The following is an 18,321-nucleotide window of genomic DNA, read 5'->3' as shown; positions in this document are numbered from 1 at the left end:
CATTATGAAAAGTTGCTTTGTAATCGGAGGAATGCTATAACGTTGCTTCTCGGACGGTACACTGCACCACTAGCATGAATAAATAGTTTTTGTTTTTATTTAGAATGATGGCCCAGCCTTTACTACCAGTACCATAGGCTGTATTTGTATATGTGCCAAATTGAGCTTTGCATTATGAGGCCGCAATGATCTGCAGACACAATAACTACTACTTAGACTGTATAAACTAAGACTAGACAGTCCGAAAATGTTCCATATTTATCACAGTGACAGATGATGGATGACATTTCTGTGCATTTTTAGACTGTGTAAAGTGAGTCTATACCACCTTTTAGTTGGCTTCCTTAGAGTCAGGAATTGTACACCAAACTTTTGGTGAAATGGAGAAGCAAGATATTACATCTTAAGCTGCACTCCCTTTTACCCAAGCCATGATCCCTTGTCTAACTAGTTGGAAAAAAAAAAATTAAAATTTGATACGCCTTATTTATCCTCGGCGACCATAGTAAATTTTCCCATTTGTGTATAAATCAGGCAATCATGGCACTGTGGAGAAAATTCATTATCCCACCTACAATAGTTTCCTGGCATAGATAGAAGCTAATGTGGTCCTTTCTTGCACCAAATCAGTGTCACAGACCCCATTCTGCAGCTTGCGTGCCACTTTCCACAAAAGTGGGTAGAGCAGGGGACACCTTAGCCGGTCCGCTAGTTTCCTGGAGCAAGTTATACAGGAAATCTATGCCAGTCCCTGACCTACGCCAGTGAACCTGATTTATTAAAGGGCCAGAACCTTTACTAAGACTGGCACATGAACCGCCAGTCTTAGTAAATCTGCCCCTACGAATCACATAGAATTTGAGCAATATGACGAGTCCTGACCTCCCTCATCTCTTATAATAGATTTTATCCATATTCAGATATTTACTATGATAACAAGGGGAGCAAAAAGCCCCAGAATTCTGGTATAATTTGAAGGTGCTTTCACGTCATATTTGATCAGAAACAGGCGTAGCCTTAACTGTGAAACAGTGCGCCAAAGTTTTTAAGCCAAGTAATAAGTGGTGTAATAGTAGATAGTCTAACAATACCCCAGATGTATCATACAGCATCAGACACCGTGACAAACCTGGTGCAGTTTTGGACTGTCTAATAGACACTTTTAGTAAATCTACGAGCAGGTAAAGTGTCTGCACATACACATGAGGGTTGAAGCATCTATCTAGGCTTTTCTTCCTCTCTTCACACTTAGGTGCACTTCCTCATAGAAAATGGGACCCCCTATGTGGAGACAAAGAGGAGTGATGGGCAGATAATGAAAAGTACGCCATGTATACTCTGCTTTTACTGACTGGGTCTACTTAGCTCTAAAGTGCTGATGTGTTCTTTATCATTCTAAGGTCAAGTCATGGAGAACAGTCCAAAAAACAAGTGAAGGTCACTGCAAGCATTTCTGGAGTGCACAAAACCACAGATATTAGTTACAATAAAAAAAGGAGAAAATAAAAACAGATACAGAACATACATCCTATATAAACACTGCTATTTGATCATGAAAACCTAAGCTCTGGTGAGGACTCTGTATATACATACATTTCATTTATACGCTCCACTTTATGCAACCGTTCTCTGGTCTAATGCTATACAGATGGAATAAATGGTAACAATATGAAGCGAGTAATCCCTCTGAGCCCAGATACTTGTACAATAGGAATGATACAGGTGTAAACAACCAACAGTAAGAAGGTCACCACTTCTGGCGTGTCTAGTTTAGTACATACATATATCCTCCAAGCAATTACTCTGAAGCATCTTTTCTTAGAACGCTGTAGTGCCGTTCCTCTGTTATTCCTCCTAGTCATGTATTTGAATTAATAAAAACATTGACAACTGGGTGGTACAAATTGGGGGCGTGTCCCAGCACAGTCAATCCTAAACTATCAGACTGAGTATGTAGGGACTCAACCCTTTGACCAGCGGAATGGTGAGAGTTTCTAGAAGGAATACTAAAAGGAACGGCACTAGACACAATGAGAAAAGGTTCTTCAGAAATATTTATTTATAAGGAATGCAAGTATTTACTAAAACAGACATGTCAGGAGAGATGGCAGGTCCTCTTTAAGAAACAGGTTGACCCAATGGGATGTGTTCTTCTCTCTGGAATACTCATATCTATCGTGGACATATACTGAACACTACAAGCACTCTATAACAAAACAGGAACAAGTTACATGACTGGAGCACAGCAATGTTAGTGAACTGATGCATTATAATAGGTTCAGCCAGACAACTTCTATCATACGAGCCTCGGTCGGCTTACTATGCAGATGCTCTGTTTCCATAGGCGAGATACAAACCAATGACCGTGACAAACAGCATTACAGATATACAGAAATAATGTCTCTAACAATCCAGCACTCACTCAGCCGTATAAAATCCTGCAGCACTGAATATACAGGGTACGTTTAGAAGGCAGCAGTCTATAGATCATGGGAAGATTTGGTGAAAAAGCATTGCTTGGACGGGTTGTGTTTTATTACCCACCTGACAAAAGAGCTACGGTATTTTATAGACACAGTCAAATGCAATTACACACTATACAGTACTCAAACCTTGTTCACATAGGCCCAGAGAAAAATGACCTAAAACCCTTCGTGGGGTTAATAAATTAGAAATTTTTGAGATTTTTTTTTTTCATTGTGGTACAAAGTTCACGTCCTGCACTTTACAAGTCATGTACATTAGCATGTTTGGACTACAACATTAAAGGGGATTATTTAAAGCGGAAGCCAAGGTTCAAAAGATGTAACACGTAATCTGTAGTGTAACCATGGAAGAAGAAAAAATAAAAAGACACTGGGCCAATAGTCTGTACGACTTGTAGGACTTCTAGGAAGCAGGCCGAAAGGACCAGTCAGTCAGGCATGGAGACGATACATGGATCCCCCATCTTTGCTACACCAGTAATCCTATTTTGCAGCAATTGTAATTGACATTAAGTGCATACCTCTACGGGGGAAAAAAATAAAAATAAATCAGTGCTTTTAACTAATTGTATTTAGTATCATATGTAAAGCCTTGCCCTTCTTAGGTCAGCCATTACTACTGCAGAACTATCACCATCTGACAATTTACGTAGTGGAAACCCAAGGTTTGTGACTTTTTTTAAAATTTATTTTAACTTGTGTAAGTGAATAATAAATCTGCCCTGTTGCGCCTGCAAACTCTATTGGTACAGTATATTGTGGTGGTCACACTCCTATCTGACTCCAAAGGCCGCTTACCTGAACCAGCGCTGATGCTGCAGCGATTACAGGAATTTTTTGGATACTACAGATACACAGATTACCTGTGTAGGAAAGATTTCTCACCTCTCTTTATCTATACAAGATACAAGTAAAGGCCTGCAGTAATATCTCACAATCGGCAGGGGAGAAGTAAAGGGCTGGAATATCTCAAGTCTCCTGTTACTCTTTCCAATACTAATATGAATGGAGTGTGTAGCTTGCAAGTAAACAGCTTAGCTCACCCATTTAATCCTAAACTTTAATTTAAGCAGCAAAATTGATGTCTTTAGAAGTTTACAAATGAATCACTAGAAATGCACTTTAAAATTGAGTGAACTGTTTGCTGCAGGTCCAGCGTAGCCAAGAGAACAGATATATGAACGCACTGACAGACAATAGATATATTCACACTACAGCTTACTGAAAGGTACCTGATGGAAAAGATACTGCACTAAACCATGTCAGCAAGTCTGGATTTACAATTAACACAGTCAAAATCTTTTTAAAAACTGACCTCGTCTTACAAAAGGTTTCTAATATTTTTTTGACCGGCTCAGTGAAGCAGCCTAAAAACTCCCCGTCTGTGTCAGCTTCAAGTACCTTGTGCAAACAAATAAAGCACCTCCGCTGACCTGAAAGCCCGTAGGAAATACTTTACAGAGAAAGAAAACTTATTAAAAATAAGGCTTTGAACTGTCGCTTTAAATAATCCACCTTAAAAACAAAACAAACAATACAATAATATATCTATATATATATATATATATATTATATACACACACACACACATATACCAAGGATAACCCCCACACCATATAACGTAACAGCTTTACAGCATGGAGACTTACTCTTGTACAGTTCTTGAAGTTGGAGGCCACGGTAACTCATTTGTCCACATCCCTACCCCCTTCCCACCCCCACAAACAAAAAAAAACAACAAAATAAACCATAACATTCATTCCAACTGCATGGTCAAGTGGTGGGTGGAAAATCAGATTTGCCTACTAAAAAGAATATAATGCAAGTTTGTTTTGTTATGAATTTCCTATGTCTTGTAGAAACATTTTGATATAGGGGATATTCAAGCTTTTCCATTGATCCCAGGTCTTGCTGCAGACAGGCTCTTAGTCCAGTCTACTGCAGCAAGGTCTAGAAGTAACTGTTTGTTCCAAAGAAAGAGGAAAAAAATAAAATAAAAATAGGAGACTGTGAGGGGTATCGGAGAAAGGCTCCCAAGACTTCATTTTCCCCCATACATCCTTTCAATATCTTCCTGGTAATGACTCTTAAGCTCCTTGCGTTTCAGCTTGAAGGCATCTGTCACCAATCCCGTCTCAGGAGTCCAAGGCTCAGAAACAAGGCGAATCTTAGCAGGGACTTCAAACTTTTCAAGAGTGGCTGGAAAAAAACCCAAAACAATTGCCATCAGTTGTGACTACTACAACAATGCCATGTGAAACCGTAAACCTTCAAAAGGGAGCTGGAGCTGCACATTTACTAGGTAGCTGGACAATTAGGATAGGTTCTAATACAGTAAAAGGGTTTTTCTCGTTACAGAAGCCCCATAGAAGTGAATGGAGAGTTGGTTGGAAAAGTGCACTAGCACTTCATCACATGGAAGGTGCAGGGGGAATTTCATGGCCCCTTGTTTCTCCAATCGCTAGAGGAAGTCCCAGTAGTTGGCCTCCCAGTAACATGGCACTTGCCCCCTATCCTGTCGACAAGGTATAAGTGTGTGTAATGATAAACCTGTACTCAGAGTAGCTAGAACAAGAACATACAATGTTTTGGGGGCTTTCATGCAATTTTTGTGTTTATGATCCCCTTTACTTTCCCGACCACTTATCAGACACCTACCAGCAGCAGGAGATTCTGCCAAGACTCTCAGCACTTCCTTCTCCATGATCGGATTATTACACAGAGACTCAAAGCTTCCTTGCACTCTCTTGTTCTCTGCCAGCTTGACAAGCTCCTTCTGATTTGGCACCACAAAGCCAATCACATATGACTGATCGCTGGAACAGAAAGCATGAAAAGTTAGCAAACAGGTATCTTCTATTCACTTAAGTCTACTATTGCTTAGGATTTCTCAGTTACAAACAATTCACTGTGGCTGTTAAACCAAAAAATGATGTAACATGTGAATATGTCACAAATGAGCATGGACTGAAAACCAACAGAGGAAAAACATCATACCCGCTTACAGAAATTTTCCAAAATTAGTTGAAAATCCGCGCCATGCAAGGTCAGCAATATTCAGAAGCCAACAATGTCACCCTCTATAGCAAATCAGTTCAGGAACCTTGTAAACCATATCTGTGTGTCTTGCACAGAGGAGAAATAAATCTGGTCATACGCCTCCAATAGCTATAAGCCAAATGCTCGTTCAGTCCACAGCTATTCCTTCTGACTTACTAAACACATGCATGCTCATCTGATCTGCTGACTTGTATCTTATCTGCCCAAGAAAGTTGTATTCAAGGAGTAAATGGCTGGAGAGTCACAGTAAGGCTCCAGTCACACTACCATTGTGTGACCATTCAGGGACTCCCATTCTGCTTAAAATACGAAAAGAGAAAAGTTCTGCAAGCAGGAGGCTTCTCTCTGCCGAGTTTGGACAGAAATCCAGCGGGACCTCATGATAGTCTATGGGGTCCGCGGCTTTCCGCTTTTTAAGCGGATAGGGTTTCCATTTTTGGGATCCCTAAGTGAACCCAATGAACTGAAAATACGAACGCTAGTGTGAACCTAACATAAGAGCTAATACAGATGAGTGTATTATCTCTTCATTCATTATACGGACCTGAACTTAGATCATCATAGATCCATGTAATGCAGTGAAATCAAGTCAGAAGATCACTGGTCAGACTGGGACAGACACGTGTAACACAGATATTCTTATGTGTCGGCAATACCCTTTTCTGGGGGAGTTCTTAGTCACAGGGGCAAATAGGTATAGTCTCTGTATGGCTTCTCAATCCTATATAAGTTATAAACTAATCATGAAGAAAATAAACCTACCAAAGACATAAGAGCAAGAATCTATTCACCCACAGAACATGTCCTGCTCAGAATAACACACATTATATCATTATATCATTCATCACATAATGCTCTTCACAGCAGACACTTCTGTAGACGTAAATACCAGGGAAGAAGTCTATTGTATTGGAAAGATATTACTCATCTGTATGCAGAAGAAATAAAGCATGACGCAATCCGAGCACCAGGATGACATTCACCACACAATCCTGCATCATTACTACAGCACTTGGAAACATTCCAGGCATTGTTAAATCAATGGAAAGGATGAGTCTTGGAGGAAGAGGATGGTGAGAAGACGACAAAGAACTGCAGCCCAGGATCGACATGTTCTACATGGTTAACTCCTTGATCCATCATAGTTTTTAATGCCTAAAGCCGACAGTTTAGTAACTCTGTCCCAATGTTTGTAAAGATGTAGGGAATAGGATGGCGCTATATAAGCGAGAGGAATAATAAAGACCTCGCCTAGCACCCCAAAAATCTAACTATAGTCTGATATTCAGTCATTTCTATAAAGAGATGTCCTCACCTGTTTGCATACGCACAAATGTTGTCCACAATTGGGAGATTCTTCAAAGCCGCCTCCACTTTCCCAAGGGAAACATATTCTCCTGCTTGAAGCTTTACCAGGTCTTTTTTCCTGTCTAGAGAACAAGTTAAAAATTTTAGATCTGCTGTACAAGTACAAGGCACAACGCACCAGTGGATCACTCAGACGATGGACACCAGTGACTTACAATGGAATCCACCGAGTTCCACCAAGGTGCCTGTCTTTTTAATGGGAAAAAATAGCACCATGCTGTGCAATCTCTCCTCGGGCAAATATGACAATCTCCTACAGAGGTTCCAAATGGAGTCTCTGATGTAGATTGAACAGATCCTAGGTGATCGTATCTATAGAAGTTATGAGCGCCATTCAGAAACACATAGACCCCAGCATTTTCTCTATAGCTACAAAATATCTGAACATGTGAAAAAACAAAATGAGTGCAAAAAAAATCTCTATCAAGAACCAGCGTCTCAGGGAAATCACTAGTTCTACTACGTATTTGCAGGTGATTGTGTACAGGCACAGCGCCCTCTATGGATGTTTATAATCGGGTCAGTGTGTTCCATGGATGGCTCTGTTAGTAGTGACCGGTCGTCTTATCGATTACAGAGCAACTACAATTAAGAGAGCGCTAAAAGGAGATTACAGGAGATCTACGATTGGCTTCTTAGTAGTACACAGACTACTGGAAAACTTAGGTTGTTAAAAGGCGTTGGATAGCAACTGTGGAAACTGGTACCTTAAACGTTCACTGTATATTCATATATAACTTATATATGCTAAAAACAAGAGAGAATGGCCATATTGAGGTAACCTCCATTTTAAGCAGATTATACATTGTGTATGACTTACGACATAAAACACCTATTTAGCATTTACAACCATCTCTAAAAACATTGTATCTGCTGATAGAATTACTGGCAAGTTATGACAACACTTGTAATAAAAAGGTCCCCAACCACAGAAATGTGAGCTATCGGCTGCTGCTATAGGCAGGGAAGCTTTGGCCAGTCATATCGCCCAACAATCCAACCATGGCAAGTCCACTGGAGTGAGGCCTCATGGACACGGGCGCTGTTCAAGGAGGGGTTGTCATGCTCCGTTCTGATAATTTATAGAGCAAGTCCCATCCAAAGGAGACTCTGGTGCAGGCGTGAACACAAGCCTTAGATTGGCAGAGTAGGCATGGGCTCTGGGGGCATCTTACCTCCCTTCAGAATAAAGGATCTGGCGTGTTGAAATTCATCAGGCCCAGTCAGTTTTTCACCCCTGACACAGGTCAAACAAATCTCAGGCAAATGTCAAGTACATATTATATGGTCATCCAGTCCCGCAGAAATCACTGGCACAGCTGACCACACTAACATGTATGGCCACTATAAAGGGTATGAGAAGGTGACAGGCAGAGTGCTGGAGTCACAGTATATCTCCCCAAGATCCCTGACATATGTGTGATCTTGAATAATCTGCAGTCCAGGAGTGGGTCCCAGGCTTGTTACTGGGCCATAAAAGTCCGCAGAGCCTGCACATCAGGGCAGATCCTGAGAGCGAGAGGAAGTGCCTGGGTCTGTCCTGACACAGAGCATTGTGTTATGTACACTGTTGTTTTGGTTGATTGATTTTACGTGTGGCTTACTACCAGCCACATATACAGTTAGTATTTTCTGTTTAGCCCTCAGATGAGCAGGTTTTGTTTTGATTTTTTTGCCTGAAGTTAATGCTGAATTTTATTTTGCTTATCCTGTGCCTTAAGTAAAGGTTTGTTTATTTTGCGTTTTTTTTTTTTTTTTTTTTTTTTTTTTTTTTTTTTTTTAACAAAGAAAGTTTTTTTTTTTTGCTGCAAGATTTGTGTTCCTGTCTCTGACTAGTTGGGTCCGCACCCCTGCTCTTACCGAGCTACCTTCCCCACAAGGTATATTTCCATCTAAATAAGCCATCCCTTATTCATAGGTTAGTCCCTTATCCATTGACACTGGGGGACTAAATGCTCCACAGTTCTCCTGATCATTGGGGTAAGAGTGCTCAGTCCTATGATCAGAGGATAACTTGTTAAGATGGGAACAACCCTTTTAGTACTGCTTCTTCTCTACTTAGCACGAAAAAAAAATCTGTCTTTATGACACCCATATTAATACTTTAAATAAAATATAACTATATGCCCACAGAGATATGCCTGGCTACATCCTGCAAAAAATAAGATAACCAAAATGTATTAGTTAACATTCTGGCCAAATTCTGCAAGCTCACAACCCGTGTCAACGATCCCTATGGTCTTGTTAGTCCCTATACTAAAATCAAGAAACAATTCACTGCAAAAACCATACCAGCATCGCTAAAAAAAGAGGCCATATTTGATGGGTGTCAGATAAAGCCGTTATTTTCTGCTGTTAATAGTGTGAATTTCCATCACGGATTTCACCATTAGCAATGCAGAGGGTGAAATCTGCAGCAGTCAGCCACAAAACCTGAACTGATCAGCTTCTTTATTCAGTACTGTTAATAGGAATTACTGTGATTCATGGCTATGAGCCAGCATGTTATCAGAAGACACAAGACATTTACGAGAGTAGGAAATCATACAATACATGTTCTTTTACCAGCTAGTGTTTCGACAGTGAGGGATAAGTGGGGAACTACTTTGGCTGTGATCACCTTTAAAGGATTTCCTTAACTTCCAATAGTGAGCTCAGCGTCCCTTATGTGAAAGAAGCGGCAGTGTGCATGTTTCATCATCGCTTTAATAACTTCTATGAGCCAGACTAAGATAACTATGTACAACGTTCCATCTGTTCCATAGAACATAATGTCCATGCATGCGCGCTACTACTCCATATGCATCGAGGCTCTGGGGAATGTAAGGTGGGTAGGGGTAAAGTGTTACCACTGGAAAACACCTTTAATAAATAGAATAGGGATCTAATAGGGCAGCATCAGAAATCTGCTTTGTGCATTTTCATTGGCTGAAATCGTAGGAAGTCTCTACACAGGCGATGAGAAATCACTTCTCGGATTCCCTAAGACTCACCAATTATTTTTAAGCAGCCATCAGGGTGGAATTCTCCAATATCTCCAGTACAGAACCAGCGCTGGCCCTTTATGTCCACCAAAAAGTCCTCTCTGGTCTTCTGTTCGTTTTTGTAGTATCCCATGGTCACATTAGGTCCTCCAATCAGAATCTCTCCCCTGGGATAAGGCTCGTCAGTGTTGAAGTAGCCGCCTAAGTGGTGAATTGAGTTATAAGTTAGGATGGCAAATAAAACAGAAATGAAGGAATAGTATGACCCTTAACCTCAATACAAAGCAGAGTTAAGAGAAATGGCAGCAATGGGAATAGGCATTTAATAACTCCTATTGAGAATAATCATTTCAAGCCTAAACCTCACAGATTCTATCCTGGGAAACTGCATGAAGGATATTAAGAGTAGAAAGTCTCATGGCAAAGAAAAAAAATTAAATATAACTATAAATATACTTAACAGTTCAGGCAAAACCGATACATAACTAGTGTATGAGCTGAGGAGGTGGTGCATGACAAGGATACTCTTCTCTGGTGTTCCTCAAATTCCTGACTCCTCAAGATGCAATCCTTGTCAGCGGATTATTGCCTTACTCACATGGGTCATGATAAGGGAATGAGCATTTTCTCCAAACTGCCCAATGTTCTACAGCCCTCAACTATAGAAGCTCTGAAGGAAAAACTCTTCCGTAATATCTGATGGTGGTGAAAACAAGGAGTAGGCATATGGAAATAAAACATGCTCAACCTTAGGTTTCCATAAAAGAACAGCAGATCTCGTGTGGCCAGTCTAAGTGTACGTTCACACGACTGTTCTCAGTGTCCATTGTTGTTATCAGTCATAGTATGACAGCAGCGGACGTGAACTGTAGCAGAGTAATGGACATAGACAGAGCCCCCTCCATGTGTGCCCACTTCCACCAACTCTAATGTAAACAGACACTAGGTTTCTCTACTTTTGTAGTGGACCATTTCTTCCGTCAGAAAAGTAAAAAACATGACGGAAGAAAGCTTCTGTCCTATGACGAATGATAGCAACGGACATAAAGAATGGCTTACCATTATCTTTCTCTAAAGCCCATTAGAAGGCAATCATGGAGGAACAGTAGATGGACAACAAAGCATTTTTATGGCCTTTTAACTCCATTAAAACACATTTCAAAGTTATTCCAATGAAAGAAGACTAAATCTTTGAAGTTATTTTATCATTGACACAAATAATGCAAGTCTCTGAAATTACCTTCTTCCCAGTTCTTAAGTTTTATATCGCAACAGACCAAAGGTGCCCCGACTCTGCCCGTACTGTAGTCCCACACTGAAAAAGAAGAAATATTAAGATTGGTAAAGCGATGGCGATCTACTATATGATGTGATGGACCTGACCGCGAGAGGTTACAACACCACAACACGGGAAGGCAGCAGTACACAATTCTTGGTAAACCAATGGACTGTCTGTAATGTACAGCTGTGCAATGCCCCTCCTCTACTAACTGAATTGCCTCATAAGGTACATGAAAATGGCCCTTACTATATGGCTGTTGTCTTAGCAAAGACCACACTCACTTTCTGTGATTGTGCCAGCGCCACATGTTTCGGTAAGGCCATATCCTTGACCAACAGGACAGCAGAAGCAGATGTTCATGAATCGCTGGGTGGCAGCTGACAGCGGTGCTCCGCCAGACAGGAGGACTCTCATTTTTCCACCTAGTAACTTCCTCACTTTTCGAAACACAATCCTGAAAACAGGAAATTTACAAAATGTTAAAAAGAGGACACCTCAAAGGCTAGAAAGTAGTAAAAGAGTGATCGTAACTGGATCAGAAGTCCTGATACACAAGAAGCAGATATATACTGTATATTATAGAGTGACAGTAACTAATAAGTAAGAGCTTATACAACGAGATCACAAATAGCCCAGGATATAGCAGGATTTATTTACCCTGCAGGGTCACTATTCTTCAGAACAATTCTACAAGAAAACAGCTGGAAAGATTCACATAGATTCGCAGATTCTTAGAAGAGGAAAACCCAGAATGAAAGACAGAGGACCGACTACACATGCTCCATCTTATGAACGCTACACAAAGCCATTACACTTTCCAGGCACAGACTTCCTACTTCTCTAGAATGCAAATTACGACTTTAAAGGGGTATTCTCAGAACTCTTGTTCTGCCGCCTGCAGAGCTCTGTGCTCTCTTCACATTGGTGGGCGGGATGCTCTGCTATCTGCTATGTTTGCAGTTTAGTAATGAGGGATTGGTTGTAAATGCATTACCACAGTATGAAGCTGAAGTAAAAGCTGATGTAGCAGAGCTGGATTTGAGTCTGCTTGCATTACATACAAAGGTAATGACCTCCTTATCTCAGACCTTATCAGCCATATTCAATTAAACCAGCTGATAAGTGGAAGAGCAGAAGATAGACAGCACAGTAATCCTGAAGCTCTTTCCTGCCCCCCTCCACTATCTGAGGAGCTCTGTTGCTTGTCAGCCCCTCCCTTCCCCCCTGAGAGCAGGCAGCTAAGTCACTTGGGAAATGAGCAGATAAACCCAGTGGCCACAGAAATTCAGTGTCAACAATGAAGTGAATAAATTAAGATAGCGGCCAAACAAAGCAGTTCTATAACTAGAGAAGGGATAACAAGAATTGGGTGCAGTCATAGAATATGAAAGAATGAACACCTTGTAGATGGAGTGCACAATCCATGCTCTGGGACCACACTAGTGGTCTGCAATGCCATGCTGGGCAGTGCCAACCACCTGGACACAGAAAGACTTGTCCACGTGTGGTAGCTCACATCTCAAAAGAGAAGAGGAGGGACACATAGCTCGCACCATGTAGCCATCTTCAAGTTCCCCATATGTAAGAGAATGAGGACTCTCTAGACACACGTGGCTCTCCAGAAAAGAGTCTACACATGCAGCTCTCTCCATAATAATTCAGGGGAATTGTGAAATGCTAGGTTGTTACCACAACACCTATAAACCACAATGGACAGAGCCACATGCAGGCAAAGGTGTTCCTCCCTGGATTGCCCACGTGCAGGGTTAGAAGGGGACCTCCTATTCTCCAAACAGATGGGCAAGTATAACTCCCACATATCAGCTATTTATAGCAAATACTTTTGGTTTGCCCTGAATATCTCATATGAGCATGCCCCTTTAAATTTTATTACAGCCTTGGGAGTAGTTCAATATGACAACATGACCCTTGAACCAGAAAGTTTGTGCACCCCTGCTCCAGAGGAAGACTTTTGAAGCCTCAGTATCAGGAGTATTACCTGTCACACAGAGGTGTGTTGTAACCTCTTTGGATCTGCTTCATTTTGTAGTTGTATGCAAGGGCAAAGAGACCTTTCTGAATAGGACTCATGGTGGCTACTTTACTCATGACGTTCTTATAAATGCGGTCCATGATTTCCTAAAATAAAAAGAAAATGATATCTTATTATATAAAAATGCTTAGAATCAGAAATTACCAGCTAAAGCAAAATAGCAGGCCTGAACACGTAAGGAGAAGCAGTGTATAGCTAATGATATAGTTATTGTATGGTCATCTATAGTATGTAGGGATTAGAGATGAGCGAACAGTGAAATATTTGAGATTCGATACTCGTTTCGAGTAGAGTCTCAATATTCGACTACTTGATCGAATATCGAATCCCATTATAGCCTACGGGGAAAAAATGCTCGTTTCAGGGGAAACCACTATTCGACTAAAGGAGAGTCACCAAGTCCACGAATAGCAGGAGTAGAGTGTTTAGGAGGAGCGCTGTGCAGTTAAAGCGCACGGACCCCATTATAGTCTATTAATCACTTATTACGGTATATTTTTCTAGGGTATCCAAAGCATGTTTGTCAACCGTTATTTTTTGGAAAGGTGTCCAAGGGGGAAGAAGAAGAAGGGAAAAAAAAAAAAAAGAAAAAAAAACCACAAATGAAAAAAAACAAAAATCATGATCATGAAAAGACGACATATGGTTAAGGAGCTTCTAGGCTGGAGGCCATGTGTAAAATACACATACATAGCATTTAGAACTGTCCACCATGATGGCTGACATACATCCTTCGGGTTGTAATAAAACCTCACAAAGTGTGACGTGGAAAGGGTCACAAGGCACATGTGATGCACTTGCTCCATTTCTATCACTCATCTTAGAAGCTTGCAGAAAATCGGTGTAAATATTTGTACCTGGACGTCTTCACACCATGTCCTGTGCCTCTGAGTCAGACAGTCTAACGTCAGGGCAGATCGTTTACTTACAGTAACAAAAAATAGCATATTTTTTTGTAAGTAACTTACAGGGACAGCGGCCATAAGAGTTGGTTGAAGTTCGGATGCGTCGCCCTTGCTTCCCTTCTTGATTTTGGTGGACTGCAGGATATAAAAAGTGTTATTTTATTCCTTTTTAGAGGTTAATTCAGATGTATACACAAGGCTGACAGGTGCTGAGGATACAGAAAATATACAAAGCGTACGTAGTACATGGTTTGCGTCATTTCAATGTTCTCTCCATCCTAATAATAAATGACTTACACATTGCTTAGGTCAATATACCCCTCCCTAATTGTTCTACGGAAACAGCAATTCTATGTTATATGCACTGGCAGATTCCTGGAATATATTAACATACAGAACACTCTCTAAAACACCTAAAATACTAGAACCAAGGTCAGTCTCAAAAGCTTAGGTATACAGCTAAAGCAAAGAAAAAAAATATACCAACAACTCAAAAAACTGTGCATCTTACAACAAGATAATGATGAATAGATCCTCATATAGTCCGCCATGTATACCTTTACATATAGAGTCAAATAAGCCATATTGTAATGACATAATATTACTATGCAGATCAAGAGATACAGCCTGTGTTATAACCTAGAGATGCATTGATTTTTCTACCAAATATTAAAAGAAGAAACTGGCAAGCTTATATAATGGGGAGGGTGGGGGATAGGAGTTATCAATTTGAGCCATCAACTCCATAGTCCCTCTCTCCTGCAGGACACGACTGATGCTTACTTCAAGACCTGGTTTTCCTGGTTCCAGTTCCAGGGTACCGGAGAGTATCGGACGCTCCTGGGTTCTGGTCCTCTCTCACAGAACTGAAGGCCTTCACTATCTGCTGATTTCGCTGGTACTAGGGTTTTCAGGTATGTCTTCTGCTCGCTCCCCGTCCAACCCTTCCTATTCACCCCCCCCCCCTTTTTTTTTTTCTCTCTCTCTCTCTCTCTCTCTTCTTCTCTTCTCCCCCTTTCTTTTCTCTCCCCTCTTTCTTTTCTACTCTCCTGCCATGGTTTGATACTTTTTCTTTTCTCCCTCTTCGTCCTTTAATCTGCTTTACTTGGTTTGTCCAGGGATTCTCCCTGACGATTCCGTGTTGTTCGGTGTTTTTTCTTTTTTAATTGCCATTTGTCATTTTGCTTTGTTACATTGTCTTTGTACATCTGTGGGCGATGGTTGGCCCTGATGTTCACTGTTTTTGTGTGTTATAAAAACTTGCAATAAAAACTTTGAATTCAAAAAACTCCATAGTCCCGTGCACAGCAGCAGACTAGGATTTGGGCCAGATTCTTTCTTTGGCTCGACAGTAAATGAAGTGAACCCATAGGCACTGGATTGTCGGCAGATATCTGAAAGCAGCTGTAACGTGAGCTGTAACTTAGGATCCATACATGAACAGTAATGTAAAATATTCCAAAGGTAGTTGACCTTGTATAAAGAGTCTGATATTGCCATGCAGTTCTCCAATACACAGTGATGGCGAGGTCTACGTTCTCAGCTTTATTGGAGAAGAGCACTTACCTCTAAGTAAGGATATGGTTTTTTAAATTTATTTTATTTTAAATAACCCAGGCACAGACAGGCTTATTGTATGCAATATTTGGGAAACTAAACCATCGATTCCCCAAGGATCTAGTAGTGGGTTTAGGGTCTCTAATGCACCAGACAAGTTCCCTTTAACATATCCAGTCAACACAGTCTAGTTCACCAGTAGAGATGAGCGAATAGTATTTAAAACTCTAGTTTCGAATACCTCGCTCCCATAGGAATGAATGGAAGCGGTTGAACACCAACGGTTTAAGCGCCGGCCGCTTCCATTCATTCCTATGGAGTGAGGTATTCAAAACTAGAGTTTCAAATACTATTTGCTCCTCTCTACTCACCAGGTTAAAGTTGGATGAAGTTTTATTTCATCTTCTTTAGACACAAACATCATACATAACATTGTAACCATGGCTTGGACAGGCCAGTTATTGACAGAAACCTCGCCTATCCTGGACAAGATGGAGTAAAGACAACACTTTTCCACGCCGACTTATGCTAGGTTCACACTAGTCTACGGAAATCCGATCTGCTTAAAAAGTGTTTACACATGGAAATTATGGACCCCATAGACTATAATGAGGTCCAATGGGTTTCTACCGATTTTAAGTGGTATCTGGGACAGAGTGCCTGAAGGCTAGTGTGAACGTAGTGCTACTTGGAGGCCAGTGTGCTGTTGTATGAATATTGTAGACGGAAGGTGGTGACATCCGGGGGCATATGATATAGACTATCCACAAATTGTGCTGGGGCATACACATGTATTTTCATGGCCATAACATATGCAGTACTACATTTCAACTTGCAGGGACAGCCAAATATATGGGTGCCTGGAGATTTCCTAAAGATCCTAAGAAGTAGCTGTTTTAGCAAGTCTTTATATAGTGACTGAATAACTGCCAATTACTTACCTGGTCAGAAAGAGTCTGTGGTGAGGAATAGCCGACACGACAGCCACGTGATACGCAAACCAATTCTGCACTCAGCTCCAATACATGGGCCAGAGGTAAGTAGCCAATGTAAGTATCAGTCTCTCTGCAAAAAAGGATACTGGATTTAATGCACAAAGGCAAAGCTTGTCTATAAGCGTTTACCAAATAACATTTTCTAGATCACAGAATATTGTAGGGTAGTCCAGTACAATGCCACAATATACTCAATTCCATATTAATAAACTGCAGTACAGGATGGACAAGTGTCTGAGAACATACCCCAGGTTTGGTATCCTCTGTGCCATCCCAGTTATGCCAGCTATTATATTACTGTGAGAGATCATCACTCCTTTGGGAAGTCCAGTGGATCCGCTTGTGTACATGATGACTGCGATATCATGTGGTAGAGGGAACGGCGGCCGCTTGTTTGCTGTGGAATAATACATAGTCACTTATAAAATCACATGAAAAACGCTACTGAAAATATTCTTAGAGTGTAGTCAGGAGGATAATATTGCCCAAGATTACACAGAGAGATCCCCAGACTTTTCTATGAAGGACTTTAGGTGCAGTTCTTCAGAGCTTAGCAGAGGAAGCCCCGAATCTACACAAAGCACACATGAATGCTCAGTCGCACCGAGTGTGCACATGGATGGGCGAGTCAGCAAGAATCAGTATTGGCCGAAACAGTGCTCTGCCCACACCTATAGCAAGAGCAGCTTCAGTGTAAAACAACAGGAATGCCAGAGGGTACAGGTTACCAGTTTGGGTAAATTAAGTCACATGACACCACCATAGCAAAATATATAGAGCTCACCATTATACAGCAATGGGGAAAACACTTTCTAAAGCTGGGTGACAGTCTAAAGTGTATGGAAAGTGTCCTGACATACCCAGCAGCAGATGCTGAGGGGGAAGGGTCATATGTTATATTTTAACTCCTTGATCCTTCTGTTCTCAGGAAAGGTAAGGATCCCGTGAGAAGAGATCATGTCCCGGACTCCTGCATGTAGCACTTGGAATGGACTTTCAGTAGAGATGGGGTATTAGGGGGACATTACTGATATAAAAGACTTATGCATTAGTACATCATCAATGCCTGATATTACATAAACCTGAATTGTGTGCTAGAATTACAGGAAAAATGATGAATAAGTCACACAAAGTGATAATACTGATGTAAGAAATGAAGATACAACACAGAAACATCCCAGAACAGAACGGCTATCACGTCTATCACTACCAGGTTCTTTGCCAGCAAAAGATCAAAGTGAAGATTAAAAAAAAAACCCCAAAAAACAGCAAAGCATCCAAAACCTCTGTACCACCAAGTAAACATGTGCTGTAAGTGTGTCAGGCACCAGTTGGCACTGGGAACAAAAGCCACGAACAACTTGATCATGTTCCTATAATCTGGAGCAGATGTTCAGGTCCTGAGACTGCAGCATCTGTTCACATGGAAAGAGAATCCTCCATCACCATAACATAGTGGGGGATGGGTGGGATGTACATCGGAGGATTCTCAATTTCCTGCTGTGTGTGAGGAAGCCTAGCACGGGGAAGTCCTGACGTTTAGGAGCTCATCATTGATGATGAACACACAGAAGACTGCTGGTCTCCAAGACGGGCAAAACACAGCAGTACATATAAATAACAGAAAGACC

At 41.1% G+C, this 18,321-nt stretch overlaps 1 protein-coding gene across 1 annotated transcript in view; it reads right to left on the bottom strand.

The window, feature by feature from the left end:
• Window positions 1-2,513: 2,513 nt before the first annotated feature.
• The window catches only part of ACSL3 (acyl-CoA synthetase long chain family member 3), a 49,923-nt gene continuing 34,115 nt past the window's right edge, over window positions 2,514-18,321 (bottom strand). Inside the window, exons 6-15 of the mRNA XM_075268882.1 lie at window positions 16,937-17,087; window positions 16,637-16,760; window positions 14,202-14,273; window positions 13,180-13,319; window positions 11,462-11,634; window positions 11,139-11,213; window positions 9,908-10,099; window positions 6,862-6,976; window positions 5,145-5,302; window positions 2,514-4,685 (exon numbers count right to left, since the gene is read on the bottom strand). Coding sequence (XP_075124983.1) covers window positions 4,528-4,685; window positions 5,145-5,302; window positions 6,862-6,976; window positions 9,908-10,099; window positions 11,139-11,213; window positions 11,462-11,634; window positions 13,180-13,319; window positions 14,202-14,273; window positions 16,637-16,760; window positions 16,937-17,087 — 1,358 coding nt within the window. The 3' untranslated portion in view covers window positions 2,514-4,527. The remainder of the gene's footprint in view (window positions 4,686-5,144; window positions 5,303-6,861; window positions 6,977-9,907; window positions 10,100-11,138; window positions 11,214-11,461; window positions 11,635-13,179; window positions 13,320-14,201; window positions 14,274-16,636; window positions 16,761-16,936; window positions 17,088-18,321) is intronic.

This window comes from Leptodactylus fuscus, chromosome 3 (assembly GCF_031893055.1).
Source record: "Leptodactylus fuscus isolate aLepFus1 chromosome 3, aLepFus1.hap2, whole genome shotgun sequence".
Classification (NCBI taxonomy): Eukaryota; Metazoa; Chordata; class Amphibia; order Anura; family Leptodactylidae; genus Leptodactylus; species Leptodactylus fuscus.
The sequence above is the reverse complement of the archived record's forward strand: the minus strand, read 5'-3'. Positions and strand labels throughout refer to the sequence as shown.